The 19,510-nt window shown below is 38.9% G+C and overlaps 1 protein-coding gene across 1 annotated transcript in view; it reads left to right on the top strand.

Annotated features, from left to right (window-relative positions):
• The window catches only part of LOC106749404 (discoidin domain-containing receptor 2-like), a 191,219-nt gene that overhangs the window by 123,932 nt on the left and 47,777 nt on the right, over positions 1 to 19,510 (top strand). Inside the window, exons 3-4 of the mRNA XM_014628806.1 lie at positions 9,746 to 9,848; positions 17,104 to 17,335. Coding sequence (XP_014484292.1) covers positions 9,746 to 9,848; positions 17,104 to 17,335 — 335 coding nt within the window. The remainder of the gene's footprint in view (positions 1 to 9,745; positions 9,849 to 17,103; positions 17,336 to 19,510) is intronic.

Consider the following 19,510-nt stretch of genomic DNA (forward strand, 5'->3'; position numbering starts at 1 on the left):
TATTCTCCCCGGTTCGGCGTGTATTTTAGAGCGCTTTCATACGCGCCCGTTCGTCGGGCGCTTTCGCGAGCTATTCGGCGCACAGCAGCGTGCCTCGTGTTTGTTACACGTTTGTACGACAATAATCGCCGCTAATCGATGCCTCTTGCCTGCGCGCAATCGCTCGATTACGGTATTCCCGCTGGCCTCCCGCGCGTCCATCTGTTCCACATGTGAAATCGCTACATTTTCCTGGTTATTTCTGGCGCGACTCAATAACCGACGGAGAAGAATTGAAATACCGCGGAAAGTGCGCGATTTATCGTAACAAAGGAATCCCGTCTAACTTCGGAGTAAGTTTCTTCGCACGCGCCTGTAGCCGTATTGTTGCGTTACAGTACCGACAAGGGGCGGTTTGTAAGCACCCCTCGGATACCGGCAGACATCCCGCACCTGCACAACGCGAGATAAAGAGGTGAAAGAGGAGAGAGAGAGGAAGAGAGAGAGAGAAGAGGTAGAGACGCATGGAAATCGCATGGGCATTTGAACTTGGAAACGTATTCATAGAATTCTCGCACTCCATCTCTCCCACCGGTTTGTGCAAATATTCTTCCACCCCTTTCCCGCGTACGCTTTGTCCCAATCCGCAAATAAAGCGGATAAGAGAAAAGAAACACATGTCAAACGTTCGATCGAAAACAGTGGAAGCCAGTCACCAGCGACGCGAAATAACGCAAGCCCCGAGAGAGAGAGAGAGAGAGAGAGAGAGAACCGGATGATACGTTGCCGCGATCTGCCATCCGTGTCGCGTTCACGAGTGCTAACTTGCGTTTGCCGGAGTAGAGAATAAGGAAAGACGGGATTCTGTCGCGAATCAGAAAACGCGAGTCGACGCGCAAACAATGCGTCAATTACGATCGAAACGTCGGTCATAATTAATGTGACAATGGGTAGAATTTCGAACAATTTTTGGGGTTTTATCAAAAGTCAGGAGTTAAGAAACCAGTTAAAAGCTAAAGGTTGTAAGATGGCAAAGCGTTGTGAACTCAAACGGTGAGTAGATTTTGGGCGAAACTTGAATATTTCCTTATTTGTTTATATTTATAAATCTGGGATTTCGAATATTATTTATAGAGTGACAGAAAGATATATTTATGAAATTGTATAGTTATTGTTTTTAATACTGATGTACGCGTGACTTGGTTGCGCCGGAGGCATCCGGTGAAGCTACCGACGTGTAGCGTTCGTGAGGATGGCAGAATAAGGAATGAAGAATCTTATCTTCGCATTAACAACACAACGAACAATGCAAAGTATGCAAAACGACGAAGCACGATCGAGATGTTTAAAAAAAGGAATTATTTCCTGTTAATTATTTTTAATTTAATACCGACATATCGTGGCATGCATACGTGATTATGCTTAAAATATTTAAACCTCCCGTAATATAGTTTTTACACTAAGAAAAAAATGCTTGGTATATCCAACTATAATGGCATAAATAAAAAGTTTATAGCCAAGAGAAACATTTTTCTAGTAATCGTTACTATAGCCTCAGTGAAAAGAATCTTACGTGCTATACAGAAAAAAGTGCTAGTTTCGAGTAAATAATTACTCCAATATTCTTTAGCAAATGTTTACATGAATTAAGTAAATTTTACCTAGATAGAATAAATATCTTCTTTTATTTGGATAATATGATCACTTGGAAAATATTTTATTTGGACCAAGTAAATACTACGTGAAGTAAAAATTTGCTAAGCAATGTTGGAGTAATTATTTATATTTGAATCTAGCATTTTTTTTCCTTTTTGTTCTATTTTGTAAGTTAAAATTTTCGAGAAGAAGATATAGTTGGGACCGAAAAAATAGCTATATATATAATTTTAGTAATATTTCTCTCAGTGAAGTTAAAACTTTACGCAAGCGCCAATCTGTCTTGAACAGATCTAAAGACTGCATTAATAGCCGTGATTTGAATTTCATTTCACGTGCAGATATTCGGATTTGATTCAAGTCAGATATGAATTTTTCACGGTAGATCGCTGTTACAAATATAACGTCACATACATCATACGATTTAAGCGAATGTGTAACGTCACATGAGGTCACATACATTATATGATTCAGGTCTAACTCTAAATTTAGTCTGACTATCTCGACGGGTAGTTCAAGTTATGACTATCAAGATCACCAGGACGTTGGATCCCTTCAAGACAGACTTGCATTTATCCGAATAAGGAGGGCACACTTATGACGCGTCTCGTAACTCTCTCACTGATTATCCTTTCACCTATCGTATAAAAGAAAAGAAGAAAGAGAGAGAAAGAAAGAGAAAGAGAGAGAGAGAAAAGGAGAAAATCGAGAAGGGTCGCAGATAAAAATCGCACGGCGCGAACGACGTTATGAAAATACTTTCGCGGCAAATAGCGTCGTCTCGCGTCGCCAGTCGGGCCAGTTAAACCCTCGTGAAAACGTTTTTCACGGCGACCTTTTGTCACGCCCGACGATATTCCTCGCTTTGCTAACACCGCAAAGCTTTCTCCCGCGAATTTTTCGAGCGGCGCGCGCCCGTCCGCCCGGGAGATCTATGAAGTTTTTAGTGGATTTCGTTGTAACGACGTCTAGTAGATTTTGATAGAACCACCACCGCCCACCCGGCCTCCCGCCGCCCCCTTAACGCTACTTTCGAGAGCTAGCCGCAGCAATAGCGACGATCACGATGTTTATTACCCTCGACTTCCTCCGCCGGCGCGGCGAGAACCGAGAGAAGAGCGAGAAGAAATTTCGCTCCGCTCTCCTCTCTTCCTCCCCCTTTCCTCCTCCTCGGTTTTGGACCGATCGTTTACTCCCCTCGCGGCCGCTCTAAAGAGGGTTAGTCGAACCAGCATAAACCGCGGAGCTGACGGGCATGCGGATTTAATCGACCATATACGCGTGCTCACGTTCGATTGTACGTCACTCTTACGAAGAGTGAAAGAGAGAGAGAGGGAGGAGGAAGAGCGATAAGATCAGAGCCCCAACTACGCGAACGATTCTTCCTGTTCGCTGATTTGAGAAACGGAAGGAGGACGCGTCGCTCCCTTCTCTTCCCCCAACCCCCCGGGCCCTCAGTGGAAGCTCCGTTCGCTATTCCGCGTAGATTCCGTTGTCATACTTCCGACGATAAATCACGCGGTTGCTGCGGCGCTCACGGCCTGCGCCTTTGTACAGACGTAGACGCGTAAGAACGCACTGACAAATGTGTGTGTGTGTGTGTGTGTATCGTGGATGCGATTAAAATTTGGGTAAATTGGATTCGTATTGTCGGACGAAAGCTGGTCGCGTCTGGGCGATTAAATTCGCTCGAGAGATGAATCGAAAGATTTCGCAGACGTGGAATCGGACAGTTAGCCCGGCAGAAATTGGATCTTGCGGGCGTTTACACGGAAAAAAATCAGTATCAACTCGATATTCTCTCGTATATAAGCAAGGATATATAATCTTATGTGAAACTAAAATTTACTCTTATACATGAAGAAATTCTATATGGTTCCACTAAAAAATATCATATTCCTGTTATTCGAGAATAATTTATATGAAGTGACAGAGAGAATATTGGATAGGAAGAACGATATGTTCAAATTGATATAATTTTTTAGTTTAAAGCTATCGGTTCTTCCTATATTCAATACATTTTCCCTTCAATTCATGAAAATTATTCTTGAATAATATGAATATATCTTTAATGGAACTGTATAGAATTTTCTCGTATAAAAAGAAAAATGTCCTCATGTATGAACAAGTTTTATCTTTATATAAGATTATACAAAGGGTCCGAAACTTTTCTTTCAATCGTTTGTGTAATGGTAGAACGGGCTAAACTGAAAAGTCTTCTTTTATTTTGCGTAGTTGTTTGCGAAATGGTAGAGAACTTTTCTGCTCGGTTTAGTCCTATCTTCACATCAATAATTGAAAGAAAAGTTTCGGACACTCTGTATATTCCTGCTTATAATATATGAGAATATATTATATGAGTCTTGAATTATTACTAATCTTTTTACTGCCACGAGGTGGTAAATTTGTGTCTAACGTCGTTATTAGAAATACCAGCCAGTAATGTAAAATTCACTTCTCCTAGTAATTAGATAATGGCTAGATAAATAAGTTAGTTGATGACTAAACCAAAGATTATAGTTATGAGATGAAAACCAGCTGCCAAACAGCACCACTCGCTTCTGCTTTTTTACATTTTCATGGCATATCGTATCCTCAACTTCAACTTACTACGTCACTTTTAAATGCTCCACTAGCGGATATATAATTAAATTAGATATTTTGAAAATGACAACGCTATCTACTTTATCATATTTCATATATAATCGTTACACAACAGCTCCATCGCAAAACCAATTCTACATTTTAGAGAATCAGTAATGAAGTAGTAATAAATTAGAAAATTTAATTTAGCCGATACTAGTTAGTTACTAGCTTTTGCCTCAGGCCAGCCTTACACTTCTACTAGAATATTTCAAAAGTATTTGAGATCGCTTGAAGGCCGGCAGCGAGTGGTGAATAACGACGGCGGATATTTTAATTAAAGTAGTGGATATTGATGGCGGATAGTTTCGTTGCTGCCGGTAAAAATTCGGCAAATTTTCCAGGATAAATGACCCCTAATAAATTGAATTTGCCGCGTCATAAATTGAATGGTACAAACGAGCATCGGATCAGTCGAATAGTTCGGCTTGACTGTTCAAATTTCCAAATTTGACTATATCGTATTCAACGGAAACAAATTATTCACCGGTCAATTATACATCGCTATCTGGTGTCTGTGATCCTTCGACAACGCTTCGGCAGCATTCATCTCTCTTTTTCGTGTTTTTTCGCAGAGGGTCGATTTACGGTCGATGAAGACAGAAAATCGAAGCCCAATTTGTTGACTGACTCAATATTCGAAAGCTTTGCGGTATTCAAAAGCGTGCAAGATATCAAGTCAAGCAGCGCCATCGTCGGATTTTTTACGCGACAATTTAATAGGAGAATAATAATAGGAGAATAATAACATTTCACGAAGGCATGATACACGTCGAAAAATTGTTTTCAGCCTTTAAGATATCGTTTTCTTCCATCAACCGACCTTCCCAACGCTCTCTCTCTCTCTTTCTCTCTCTTTCTCTCTGACGTAATGAATATGTTGATTTTCTATGGCTTTCAAACCTCGTGCGCGCTTCTCTCTTTTGTATTTTCATGAGCTCACCGTTTCTCGAAAAACAGCGTTAGATAGAGCAGCGCTTGCGATCGTAGCGCTTCTCATAGTTTAAGTTAATCTAAGTCTCTCGACTCGTCGCGACAGCGTCTCGTCACATAGACTGAGAATCCTTTACGATATTCTTCTGTATCCAGACTCCGTTGTGTCTCAATATAATTATATCTTTGCTCTAAGTGTGTCGAACCACTGTAATACCTCAATAGAATATTAATTAATATTAACACGTTGACTACCAACTACGAGATATCTCGTAGGTTGTTTACTTGCCAAGGACGCCAACAACGAGTTATCTCGTCGCTTCATTACTTGATTAAATCAAATTGGCTTCTTAGACCAGAATCGTGAAAAGTTCCGTGGCAGTCAACGTGTTAATATTAGAAAGACCGAGAAACTCTTAGGCGTTTATCGTTTCTCTGAAGGACGTTATTATTGCTTTGTAGATTAAAATTTCATAATGGTAAAAACCTGTGATGACTCTTAATAGTATGATTTTACGTGATTGAATGATTTAAGATCCCCCTCAAGATATTAAAGCACTCGATCATGTAAAATCAGGGATATCAATTTCGATAACTTTGGCACTGTGATGTTCCCTCGAATTATCCTCAAGCCAATCATTAAAACGGTGATTTTGAAATATAAAATTCATACGATCAAAAATTCTCGAATTCCCGGTAAAAGCGGAGGAGGCGAATTTAAAATGTTCAGACAAACTTCTCTCGAGATTATTCGATATACAATATTAAGCAATAATAACACAGGTCGACAAAAGAAATTTTTATCAAGTAACTCTAATCAGAATAAGCATGTCTTATAGATTTTTGATCGCAAAAAACAATACCGCTGACCAAACTATTACGTCATATCTTGAAGTTATTTTGAATTTTAAGAGAAATCAGTAATTCATAGAAAAAAATGTATAATATATCACTAACCGTTAATAAAGCAATAAAAATAGGTGAATGTTTCATTTACATATTGATTTCTTATCAACAAAACGAACAAAGAGATAAAAACCGCCTCAAATATTATAGCAAAAATATTTGTTTGTTAAATATTAAATATTTGGTTGTTACAATGCGTAGAAAAGCAGGCACTTTTTTGTGTTTGGCAAGATTAGCAAGAACGAATAGTCGGATCTCAATGTTATGGATTCCATTTCTCTTCATAATAAAACCTTCTTGATATTTTATTAAAAATATCTGGAAAAAGTACAATTCTGAAATGGCCGATAAAACAAATTTTTCACAGTAAAAAAAGTTTTATTAAATCCTAATATAAGAAATAGGCTTTCTTAAAGTGCTTTTGTAAATAAGTCACATTCGAATTTTAACATTTTAATAACTAGAATGTGTTTAGTCGATAAGTAATAGTGAGTTATCACACGATATTTTTATGAATCGCTGATTTCTCATCTTAAAATTCAAAGTAACTTTAAAACCTGACGTGACCGAAAATCTGTAAGAAACACCTACTCTGATTAGAGTTACTTGACAAAAATTTGCTTGTCGGCCTGTGTAATTAGGACACGCTACATATAAAGAACAAAGCCGGTCGTGTCGGAGGGTCATCATCCCAAAGCAACGAGGCAAAGAGGCGTTCATAAAATATTCCTACATTAGTTAGCGGCATTATTTAATTAACAAAGTCGGTTCCACAAATCGCTCAGCTGCGAGCTTCTTCTAATCTAATTTTAACCTACTTTGGAATTTATTCGTCTTTGCTTTAACTTAGTTCAGTCCGGGGTAATCGCGTCTCTCTCTCTCTCTCTCTCTCTACCTCGTCGAGTCTTACGCGACGCTTCATAAAGCGCAACGCTATTCTCAACTAGAAAATCCAAGGGCTCTCGCCGTTCTCGCGACTTTCGCTCGTCGTTCTCGTTTCAACAAAAAAGTAATGTCGCGAAACGATCATCGAAATCGCGATGTAATCGTCGGAATCGCCGTCGCCGACTTCGTTTTCTCGCTCCTGCGGCGAGCTGCCGATGATAAAATTGCAGCGCGAATCGATCGGGAATTTTTATCCAGCGTAGCGGCGAAACGAACGTCAGCGACCGCGCGCCCCTCTTAATTGTAAATAAAATCGCGAGACAGCGGGGATCGCCGCTCGATCTCGCCGAATAAATTTATTCAGGGCGATTGATCCGCCACGCGGTATGAATTTTCCGCGACACGATGGATGAACGAGGACGGGGACGAACGAACGACCGGGACGGACGGACGGTCAGGCCGACGGACGGACCGGAGGGAGTCCCGCCGGCAGGCAGCTTTTTGTTGCCCGACGAAAACTTTAATGGAAAGATTACAACCGAATGACAGTAAACGTAACGCAAATTGAAACGTGAATGAGATCGCTGAAAGACTAATAAGTATAGCGATTGGATAATATCCCGGCGGCGATGCGCCTCGAGGCTTCCAGCCATTTGCCACTTATCCCAACTTCGCGAACAACGATTGCGACGACGACGACGTAATTGCTGTTTATGTTCGTGATTCCCGCGAACATACTCGAACTTTAAAGAGTGTTCTCTCTCTCTCTCTCTCTTTTCGTGTGCCACCGGTTCGATAGTGATGCCATGCACTATTGTCTCTATCAATCGATTCCTTTTGAAAAGCCTCGCAATGGAGCATCGGGCAACGCATCGCGAACGCTCGTCTTCGTGGGAGTCGTCTTCGAATCGAAATGTTGGTTCTACGTTAAACCTTTGATTTTAGAACACAGTATACTGAGAAAAAAATGTATGATATTTGGAACGATAATGACATGGTCAACAAATCACAACCGAGAAAAGCATAAATGTAAATGTTATTGTAATATGGATTGCAATTATGAAATAAATTCCGAGTAACCCATGTGAATTGTTTGCCATGAATTATAATCATTTTAAGTGTAATTATTGTAAAGTAGCAAATATGGAATGGTAACAAAAATTGACTTTGTAGTCAACGCAATCGTAATAAATAACAAATAATACTATGTGTGACAACATTCTTAAGACGCTACATTCAAATAACATTTACTTGATCCAAATGAGATAAATTACTCCAATATCCCTCAGCAAATATTTACTTGGACGTAGCAACTTTCTTTTTCAGTATAATAATATAACTTACTCTTATTTGAACCTGATGTCTTAAATTTCTGTTTTTGTTATTTCAACGTCAAAACGGGGTTATTCAAGGTAACGTTAAAATTAAATCTGTTGAATTAAGGGTTCAAAAGAGAAGTTAACAAGCGTCGATGTCGCCAAAATAGGTTTTCATTAGTCTATCAGCTAAACACGCGCAAGCTATCTTTAAGAGTGTCAAAGTGGCATAAAAATTTCGATTTAGGAAGGTCGTTCGCAACGTGGAACGTCGCGCATTTCGAAAGCGAAGCTCGTCCGTGAGACGCTCGGCTCTTGATGAACACTTAAATTTATTCCGAGTAATCACGAGCAATAATTATCGAGTCGCTCGGCCGCGGAGACAGCTCGAGAGAGCCGTGACGAAGCAATCGAAAACGGAAATAGGTAATAGACGAGAGATCTGATTCGTCGATCGATCGTCTCTCCTAGGGTCATTGAGTATTTTTTTGTTTATTCAGGAGAAGCAGGATTGTTGTGAATCTCGGTGTTCTTTGTCGGTCACACGTATAGTAATTATGTACGCTTCGTTGCGAATCGGTGTCGCTAGCGTAACTTCGCCGCAGAAATTTCTCAAGATCTCCCCAGGCACGGCAGAGATTCCGGACGGATCGCCGAAATTTCTCCCAAAATAGGTTACTACGCTGCGTGATACCTGCCGGAAATTCTATCCAGATACAGATTGTCTACGATCGGAACGGAAACTCGTGTTTTGTTTTTTTTTTTTTCAGATGGTCCGATTGGTAAATTTTTATGGAGTCGAATGAGGAATTTGGTTTTTATACCAGTTATTCGATGAAATAAAAAATGAAAGTTACATACGTCGATCGTGATATTCCTCAATCATTACGCGTCGATTAAGACGGATAATAGAGAAATTATTGGCTTCTTTGGCTGAATGTTACAAAGGAATATAACCTTGTATGGAATTAATATCGAAGGAAATTAACACGAGCCTTTTTAAATAACAAATCTGCGACGAATATTCTCTTTTTCAGCGGAAATTCTCCCAAATTCCCACGTAACTTTTCCCATTTCCGTCCTCCCTCTTGTCAATTTCTCGTTTTCATTTACCTTTCCGCGTCTCGTAAAGTTTGCCGAATAAATCTGAAAACGAGAAAAGATCTTTTCGAGGCGACGTCGCGGGGAGCAAATTGGATCTGCTCGGATTTCCCGCTCTCGGAGAATCGCGTCTTTGAGATCCGGGATCTTCGCGAAATTCCCCAGCTGGAATCCGTAATTTTTCGGACAAATCAGCCCGCGCGACCGATTAGTCTGCCGGGAAACGTCCCGCGCTTGTCGCACGATCGGACGCGAAAGCGCGACGACGCGCGCAATCTGCGACACGTCGTTTTCACTTTAAGTTTATAAACACGCTCCTGTTTCAGGATCATGCAACCAGTCCTTGGGGATGGAGTCGGGTGACATACCGGATTCAGCTATCACTGCGTCCTCGTCGTATGTGACGAACGTCGGACCGCGAAATGGCCGGTGAGTGCATTACTTTTACGACGTGCCCCTTTTCGCGACGTTAAGAGAGGAAGAGGGAAGGAAAGAGAGAGAGAGAGAGAGTGTGAGAGGGGGGAGGGGGGAAGAGATAGATACGCCACACTAACCGTTTTAATGTAACGCGAGTAGGACACGTCCGACAACGTCCGGCGAACGGGTGTCATCATGGCGAGTTCCAACGCGCGTTGCGAGATCGCGAGTGTCACGCATTATTTTCCGCTCGCTTCTTCGCGAATATCGCTGTCCCACCTATATTTCACGCTTGCGTCCGCCCGCCCTGCCGACCGCTCGCGGCAGGGCCGTTCTGTTTATAACTCGACGACTCGCCATTCATCTCTATCTCGGCGCTATATATCCGCGGAAGTTTACTTTTTCCAACAGAGCGCGCGACAGCGATATTGATTCGACGACACGACGCTCGCCGGGCCGGGAATTTAACTTATTCAAACCTAATTTTCTTCGAGTTATATGCCGGGCGCGCTTGCGACTGTCAAGCGGCGCAATCGCGCGCTTCTTTCTCTCTCTCTCTCTCTCTCTCTCTCTCTCTCGGCCCGAGAGAAGCGGCAATTACGTTTTATATAAAGAGAGGGAACACACAGACCGAGGAAGACGGTGCGGCATTTTTAAGTGAACTGTAATCTCCGCCCCGGCGAGAACGATCGCGCTTTACTACGATTTAATTCGGTCGTTATATATACTTCGCGATTAAAAAGGAGAAAGAGGAAGGGAGGGAGAAAGAGAATGAGGGAGAAAAAGAGGGAAGGAGAGATAACGTGACGCCGCGCGTTGTCGAATGTGTAACACGTGTGACGGCTTGTTTTCGCTCGATTGATCGATTTATTTACCGACGCCCGGAAGCGGACGGAACGAGGAAATTGGAAAAAATTAAGCTTTTCGTTCGACATATGGCGCGATAATACGTGAAACAAGCGCTTCGCGATCGATCGTCGGGAACGGGGAGCACGAAAATTCCGCATGGAAATTTCTCAAGATTTTCCAACATTGAGAAAAATATCCAACCATGTCTGGTCGGATAATCCAATTAAAAAGTAACAAACGGATATATCCGATCAAGTGGAATGTCCGATCGTTTCGTCGTTTCATCCGATCAAATCCTGCATTTATCCGATAAAAATCACAACATACAAAGGGCGGCTAATTTTCCGATTAGGTAGATCGGTAATTGCATCGGTAACTTCATCGAATACTTCATTGGATAAAGATATTCATCACTTGATCGGACAATAAAAATTACAATCAGATACATCGGTTTAATCGGTTTATCCGATGGAAATTTTTCTCAGTGTAGAATTTACTGCGTGAGTTCTGCTCTAGAATACCTAAATTTGTCTCGAAAAACAAGTATGAGACAAAGTAAGAAAATAGCGAGTCAGCTTCAAAAAAGTAAAGAAAAAATGAGCTCCTTCCAAATAATTTGTACGTGAAAAATTAAAGTGTCTATCTCTATTTACCATTTCTTTAAGAGATTAAAAATACTGACTTTATAGCAAAAGCCAATGAAGAACAAAATTTAAATTTGGCGAACAAAAAAGTTACATGATGCATAAAATCTAAAATTTACTTTAGACTCAATTTAGGTACATTTAAGTATTCATAGAACATCATTAAGCTCTCCACAGAAATGAACGGAAATTAAATTCGTTATTTCTCCAAACATGTTTAATGAAATAAAATTTAAAAAAACACTACTTGAATTCAATTAAGCTAACATTGTAATATATTTCCAAGAAATGTAGTTGAGACAGACTTTTTTTTATCAAAGATATTTTTTTGTCAAACAAAAACAAATTGTAAAAATAAGTTAAAAATTACGAACTTTTCCGTTGAAAACAGACTAATTAATCAACTTTTTAAAAGTAATATTCAAAAGAAAATTATATTCAATAATATGCAATTTAAAGGAAACACAGGTGTGCTCCTCACGATTATTGTCTGTTTTCTTAGTTTCGTTTGTTAACAGTTCATTTTGGCTTGGTGGAAAACAAGAATAATAGATGGACAAATCGTGGACAATCGATTCTATTACGTCATTTAAAGAAAACACAATCAATTGTGCTCATGCTGGTTCATTGTGGGATACCGAATAGAAATCCTATTCTTGTTCCAAATATGAATTCTCTATCTAGAATGGGAGCAGAAATATTGTGGAAATTACATTTTTTTCTTTTAGCGTGTAAAATCGGGGTATTCTTTTACGGAATCAAATAGAGAATCTCATTCTAATATTAACTATTGACTTATACAGAATAAAAAATTTAAAAAATATAAAAAATTTGAAACACTTTAACCTTTTCAGGATCACTGACACGTATGTGTACACGTTTAGACGCATTCAATTTTTTCCTTTTAATTCAAACACTGTCGACAAAGATATAACGAACAGTACTGTGAATAAACATTCGCCGGCAAAATTTCCAGAAGGAAATGAGAAATCTCAATGCACTTGTGCCACTGAAAAATAAAATCGTTTTTTCTTCAATTTAGTAAATTCGCTCTTAAAAAGATTAATCATTTAAAATATTTTTTTAATATTTATACAAAACGTACGTACTCAAAGCGTGTCAGATTTCATTCTCACATAAAATAGAAACCATCAATATCTTTTGGAGAACTTTGGGAAGAGAAAATGGAATTTCTTAGAATTTCCGTCTTGGAATAGCGCGCTTGAAACGCTTCACTTCCAACGCGAATCTGTATGAATTTCCTAAGCGGAGACTTTAATTTTTTTCGGAAATCTCACCGGACTCGAAGCAGATCCCACGAAATTTTCCACACGGGAAACGTCTCGCGGCGTCTCGCGGTCGGTCGTCAGGGTCGGGCCGCGAAAAGTTCTCGCGAGAGAACGGGACTATGTCGTTGCAATTAAGCGAAATTTCCTACGATATGTAAATCGCACGAGACGGATTGGGCAGATTATTACGGGGATAATTAAAACAGTGATAAAGGCGGTCATTGATCAGCCGTCAGACGCGCCTGATAAATGAGGACCGTTCGAAGCTTCGAACACGTCAAATTGCCGGTCCGAAGGAACCTCCCGTGTACGCGTGTCAGTGTCTATATATATATATGTGTGTGTGTACACAGACACATCCACATATACCCACATATATATATATAATGGAAGTATGTAAAGGCAGCCCGACGAAAGGAGCACCGTACAATGTTACATGTATATATATACAGGGTATCTGATAATTTTCTCGGGATCCGTGATGTGTAGGTAGATCGGATGAAACCGAACGGAAAAGTCGTGTACCATTTTGCAAAATTTGCGCGATAGTTAATGAGGAATTAATTATTCCGTATGAGCCAATGAGCGCACGGGAAGCGGATTCTATATAAGCTCGCTCGTTATTAGTTGATCCCCATCGTTGATGGATCTTCAGAAATAAGCTATTTTTCTTTACACAGAGTCCGGCCTACCGTTTCCCTGCGCTCATTAGCTCACACAGATTAATCAATTCCTCGCTAACTATTGCGAATATCGCAAAACAGTACGGGACTTTTGTGTTCACCTCAGTCGTTTACGTCTTCGTTCTGCAAGCTTTGTCCGTGTTGATCTGGGACACCCTGTACATATTCATCGGTATATTGTCGGAGAATGTAAAGATTCGATAATAAAAGTACGGGGCCACGGCCGCGGGACATTGTTCTTTCATTGTTCGGCAACGAAGTTTCGCAACGCGGAATCTGGGTGTGCAATCTTTAACGAAACGAAAAATAGCTCGATGTTATGCGAGATAGCGATAGCGGGAGCAAGAGAAAACGCCACGGTTCTTTCCCTCTCTCTCTCTCTCTCTCTCACCTGGTCGGTCGGCTTTGTAATATTAATAGCGAGTGCTCCGCTCGCCTAGTTGACACTCCACACACGTAGAGAGTTTTCGCGAGTACGTCCCGCACTTTGTTTCCGCGATTCGCTTAATAACGCGAAGCTCCCGCGGCGGCCCCGGCGGCCATCGATACGAGCGTCGCCGAACGTCGCGAGAAACGCGACGATAAAGTTCTTTCATGATAAGAGGAGCCGAGTTACGCGGCGGAGTCGACGTGGCGCGCAAACGCTATCCGGAAATCAATCGTCGGCGAGAGGTGGCCCGGAACGAGGTGAAATCTTCTCGATCTACGGCGAAGTTAACTTTGTTATTAAGTACGAGGCGGCACTCGGCCAGAAGTGGCCGAGGCAGCGCGGACTTTTATTACCGCCATTTAACACAAACGTAAATAATCGATGCGAAACGTGAGGAAGAAATAGAGATAGATAGAGAGAGAGAGAGAGAGAGAGACTGGAAACGGCGCGGAGGAGGAGCAGATTGAGGGGAAAGAGAAGCAGGAGGGAAAGCGTGAGTGAATCACGGATTCACTGTTTAAGTACACTTTACGGAACATGGAAGTTCTTAAAACCCAGAAATGGTCTTGCGAATTGTTCTTCGGAGTTCGCGGGGAGTACGGACGGAACTGCGCGATATAATTGCGCGGGCGGACTTTTTACGCCCCGGCAAGATGGTAAAACGATAATTCCGTGGCATTTTCGAAATTAAAAGTCTGTGGTTCTGTCCTACTACTATGAGCGCGCGAAACCCTCCTCTGCAAACTCCGTAGACCGTGCGATAATCTTCCTCTCTCACTTTTGCAAATTGCGACGGACTTAATATCGCATTATGATCGCAGTATTCGTCACATATATTTGTATCAAATTGCACGGCTGTCCTGCGCTAAAATAAAATTATCATATGTTAAAAGAGAGTTATAAAATTACGCACATTATTTATACATAGCGAAATATTTTGTGTGTTAGAAACGGTCCACTGAAATTTTGCGTTACTTTAACATGAGGAATTTGTTAAAAATGTACAAATATATGTTGGAAAGTATACAAATATAATGTTAAGTTAACATATTCAAATATAATTTAACAAATTTGTGTATTTTTTAACACATTCCCCAAGTTAAAGTAACACAACATTTCAGTGGACCGTTTCAAGCACAAAATGTTTTACTGTGTGGCGCAAAATTCCGGGATGATAGCACACTGTACAAGGTTATTATCAGTGAGTAAACGTGATATTAACGAAATTGCATCATTGGTATCAATGCGCGAATGGGTTTTTTTTTTACGGCTGGCAAAACGGCAAAACGACGATTTCGTGACATTCCCGAAATTAAAAACTCGAAGTTCAACCCTCCCGCGACTCCTCTTCCACAAACTGCAGACTGCATTCGACAATCTTTCTCTCTCAATTTTACAAATTACAGGAGGTCCAATGTTGCAGCGTCATTGTACCCATAACATGTATTTGTGTACTCGTTCAACCATATCCCATGACTATCGCGTTAAAATAAAATTGTCTATAATATTGAGAATTCAGAAAAAACGGCTTTTTTCCATTTTTCCGCGGATTTTTCCGGTTTCTTATCTTCTTTACGAAAAAAAGGTAAATGTGACGGGTTTTAACCGAACACACATGAACTTTTCTAAACAAATTTTTCTACCCTTGGGATAAAAGTTGAAAAAATTCGCGGAAAAATGGGGAAAACGTGGTTTTTTCCCAGCCTTCAAAACTATAAAATTGTCTTATATAGTAGAAAAATATTGTGAGACTTTTATTTATAGTGCAACACTCATATAAGCAGTTAGCGGTATGCAAAGTTATTATGAGAAAGTAAACATGACAGAAACAGAACTGCGGTATAATTGCGTGGACGGACTTTTTATGACCAACGAGACGGGAAAACGATAATTCCACGGCATTTTCGGAATTAAAAGTTTGAAGATCTCTTCTTCCGCGAAAATACGCGCGATTCCTCGTTCACAAAATGTCACCGTAGACCGATAACCTCTTTCTCTGTCGCGCGCATATTTTTAGCATCTTTCCGGCAAATAAATTATGCACGGCGATTTGCAGAAGTGTCGTTCTGCGAACATGTCCGATCGGTGTTCGCGAATAATTCATAATTCTAGTTTGTTTAAATTATTAATAAAATCGAATTTCTAAATAAAACTCACACTGTGATTCGTGCCATGTTTGATTCAAAGACACGATGAAATTAAATTGTGAAACGTACCGATGTAAACATCAAAGCGGAATAAAAATTCTGACACTATAAAAAACAAATATATCTCTCTCTATCTCTCTTGTGCATATGGTATCAATTAATTCACTATTTCTCCGTGTAACTTTGAAAAAACTGCCGCATACTCCTATCCGCATCTGCTATTTTATTTTATATATATCAGACTTTGAAACTATAAAATTTCAAAAATATTGAAATATTTTTAAAACTCTGATGAATAAAATAAAGTCGCAGGTGAACAGACGCAGAAACGTGTCCGATACATCATATAAAAAAAAAATCGAATCGAACAGAATCGAAATAAATAAAAATAAAATAATCTATCAGCAGAAATGTGCAGGATGGCCCACATAACTCTCAACAACTTGATATTTCGAAAATTATTTCATCGATTTTAAAGATTTAAGTCTTGAATTGTACGAATCTGGAGGGCCTTCAAACTGGAATATAAGTTAGTCCTCCAACTCCTGTTAGGTGAGTAGAACGGAAGTCATTTTAAAATTCGAAGTGGAAATCCTTATAAAAAGTTATGTTTTTGAGTTTTGTGAAAGAGAACAACTTAATTTTGTCGGAAATACTTTTTTGTCAGACTCTTCTATTAAAAATTATGATAATGTGAAGTTTCGATTTATAGCTACACGAAGCATTTGTGAGATCAAAATTACAACAATCTATCCTGACTTATTCAATTTATTAAATATTCAAAATTTCAATATATTATTTAATAGAAGCATCTGATAAAAAATGTTTTAGATAAAACTAAGTTTTCTTTCAAAGAATTCAAAAATATAATTATTATAAGTGTCTTCATAAAAAACTTTAAAGTTAACCTCCGTTCCATTCAAGCAACAAGAGAAACCGATCACCATTCCGGCTTGAGGGTCCTTCAAATCCATACAATCCGACACCTAACTCTTTAAAATCGATGAAATAATTCCCAAAATATCGAGTTGTTAAGAGTTATGCGAGCCACCCTGTACAACTTTTTCCACTTCATTTTTAGGAGCGAAAAATCGGGCGTTATAGAGGATTAACGCGACGCGAGACTCGTGGAGATCGTGATTGCCGCGCTCGATCGAATCACGATCGCCGGCTGAGATCGTTAGGATTTACTTCCGTGCTTCTAATAAACGTGTTCTTCAAATAGACTCCGGAAGGAGACCGCCGGGGGTGCCTGGTGCCCAAAAAGCCAGATAGAGAAAGGGGTCCGCGAGTGGCTTCAGGTCGACCTACCGGGCGCCCACGTCGTCACCGGTGTGCAGACACAGGGTCGTTACGATCACGGCCGCGGTCAAGAGTACGTCGAGGATTACACCCTGGAGTATCGACGTCCCGGTTTCACCGAGTGGCGGCGATATAAGCGCTGGGACAACAAGGAGGTAAGACGCGCGCACGCCGAGCGGCGATGTATCTGTTGATACATCCCCCCCCCTCACTTCATCCCGTGAAGAAGACGATGGGAGGCGAGTTTAATTCGCGTCGAATCGATCCGTCGGCTTTCCCACGGCTAATTAGCCGGTGAATTCGCGAGAGCGCTGTGCGGGATGATCGCGCAGCCCCGCGATCGTTATTTCGACGGGATGGATCCCCCCTCGAGCGAAAATCTCCGGGGCCGATTTCTCCCCGGGCCGGATTTTCAATTCTCCGGAGATTATGCGGGATGTTTCTTAATTGACGCTCGTTAATCACACGGCGCCGTTCCGTATGAAAGCTCGGGTCGGGACGTCTTGAGCCATTTTTTCGGCGATGTTTAATGGAGCTGGGATTGTTGAGTAAAATCCGGCTAATCGGCCCCTCGCACTAGCATATATCCGTAATAATTACAGAGGGGAAATACCAAGAGCGACATATCATTTTGTTTTTGACGTATCATTTTGTTCTAAAACATTGTTGGAGGTGTAGAATTGAAATTTATGTGCATGAATGATGCAAAGCGGCAACATTTTTCTCCCCAAATATATTGCGGTTTTTTGAAAATTATTATATATTGTCTTGTAAATAACTACTTTTTGAGAAGTTGGAGAAATGGCATTTCGAAATAGCAGATCCCAAAACCGACATATTCATGATATCTACCAGGAAATTGTCAAAAAATAAAATAAAAGCACTGAAATTATATTATTTTGTATATTTATTGTACTCTCTCTCTCTCTCTCTCTCTCTCTCTCTTTACATATTATCTTTAATACTACATAATTTTATTATGTGGACAGGGATTCCCTGACTTCTTCTTTCTGACCATCCAAAGCAAAGAAACAAAAGGTTTGTTTTTATTCCTGCACTAATTCTTAGTAAGGAGGCTGCGTTCCGATATTCACTGCCAGTATTGAAAATCTATAGTTCCATATCACGTATACTGTACATTTTTAATATTGATAGTGAATATCGGAATGTCACCTTCTTAAACTAGCGCAGCCAGTTCAGGAATGAAAAACAAAACTAATGTAAGAAAAACAAGAGAGAATCAGTCACCAGTAGCTGCAAGTGTATACCGTGAGATAATATTTCACAGCAAAGTTTAGGTGTGTCGGTTGAAAGACCAATAAACTCAGGTATGTCGGTTCACAGAACAACCTAACTCTAATCTATCTTGCTTGGTTCAGTGACAGAGGATAAAGATTGGCACAAGATCCGAAGTGATTTAAGAAATTCAGAACTTGCACTATAAGGATAATATTGCCCAATAAATTACTTTCTACTGATTTGTGACTTAAAACTTTACAAGAAGATAACTCGAGAAGAAGATCAGCAGATTGAAACATCAACTAACGCTAATAACATAACCGAACATTCTTGCAAGAATAAAACTGTCACTTCAGTTCCACCTATTGCACGCAGTAAACAAAGTTCATATACAATTGACAAACAACAATATATCGACTTTTTATCTATGTTAGTTTTTGATGTTTCTCCTCTAATAATAATAATAATAATAATAATAATAATAATAATAATAATAATAATAATAATAATAATAATAATAATAATAATAATAATAATAATAATAATAATAATAATAATAATAATAATAATAATAATAATAATAATAATAATAATAATAATAATAATAATAATAATAATAATAATAATAATAATAATAATAATAATAATAATAATAATAATAATAATAATAATAATAATAATAATAATAATAATAATAATAATAATAATAATAATAATAATAATAATAATAATAATAATAATAATAATAATAATAATAATAATAATAATAATAATAATAATAATAATAATAATAATAATAATAATAATAATAATAATAATAATAATAATAATAATAATAATAATAATAATAATAATAATAATAATAATAATAATAATAATAATAATAATAATAATAATAATAATAATAATAATAATAATAATAATAATAATAATAATAATAATAATAATAATAATAATAATAATAATAATAATAATAATAATAATAATAATAATAATAATAATAATAATAATAATAATAATAATAATAATAATAATAATAATAATAATAATAATAATAATAATAATAATAATAATATATTAGATTAGTGGAT

Source organism: Dinoponera quadriceps, unplaced genomic scaffold (genome assembly GCF_001313825.1).
Source record: "Dinoponera quadriceps isolate SergipeBrazil2010 unplaced genomic scaffold, ASM131382v1 scaffold3386, whole genome shotgun sequence".
Classification (NCBI taxonomy): Eukaryota; Metazoa; Arthropoda; class Insecta; order Hymenoptera; family Formicidae; genus Dinoponera; species Dinoponera quadriceps.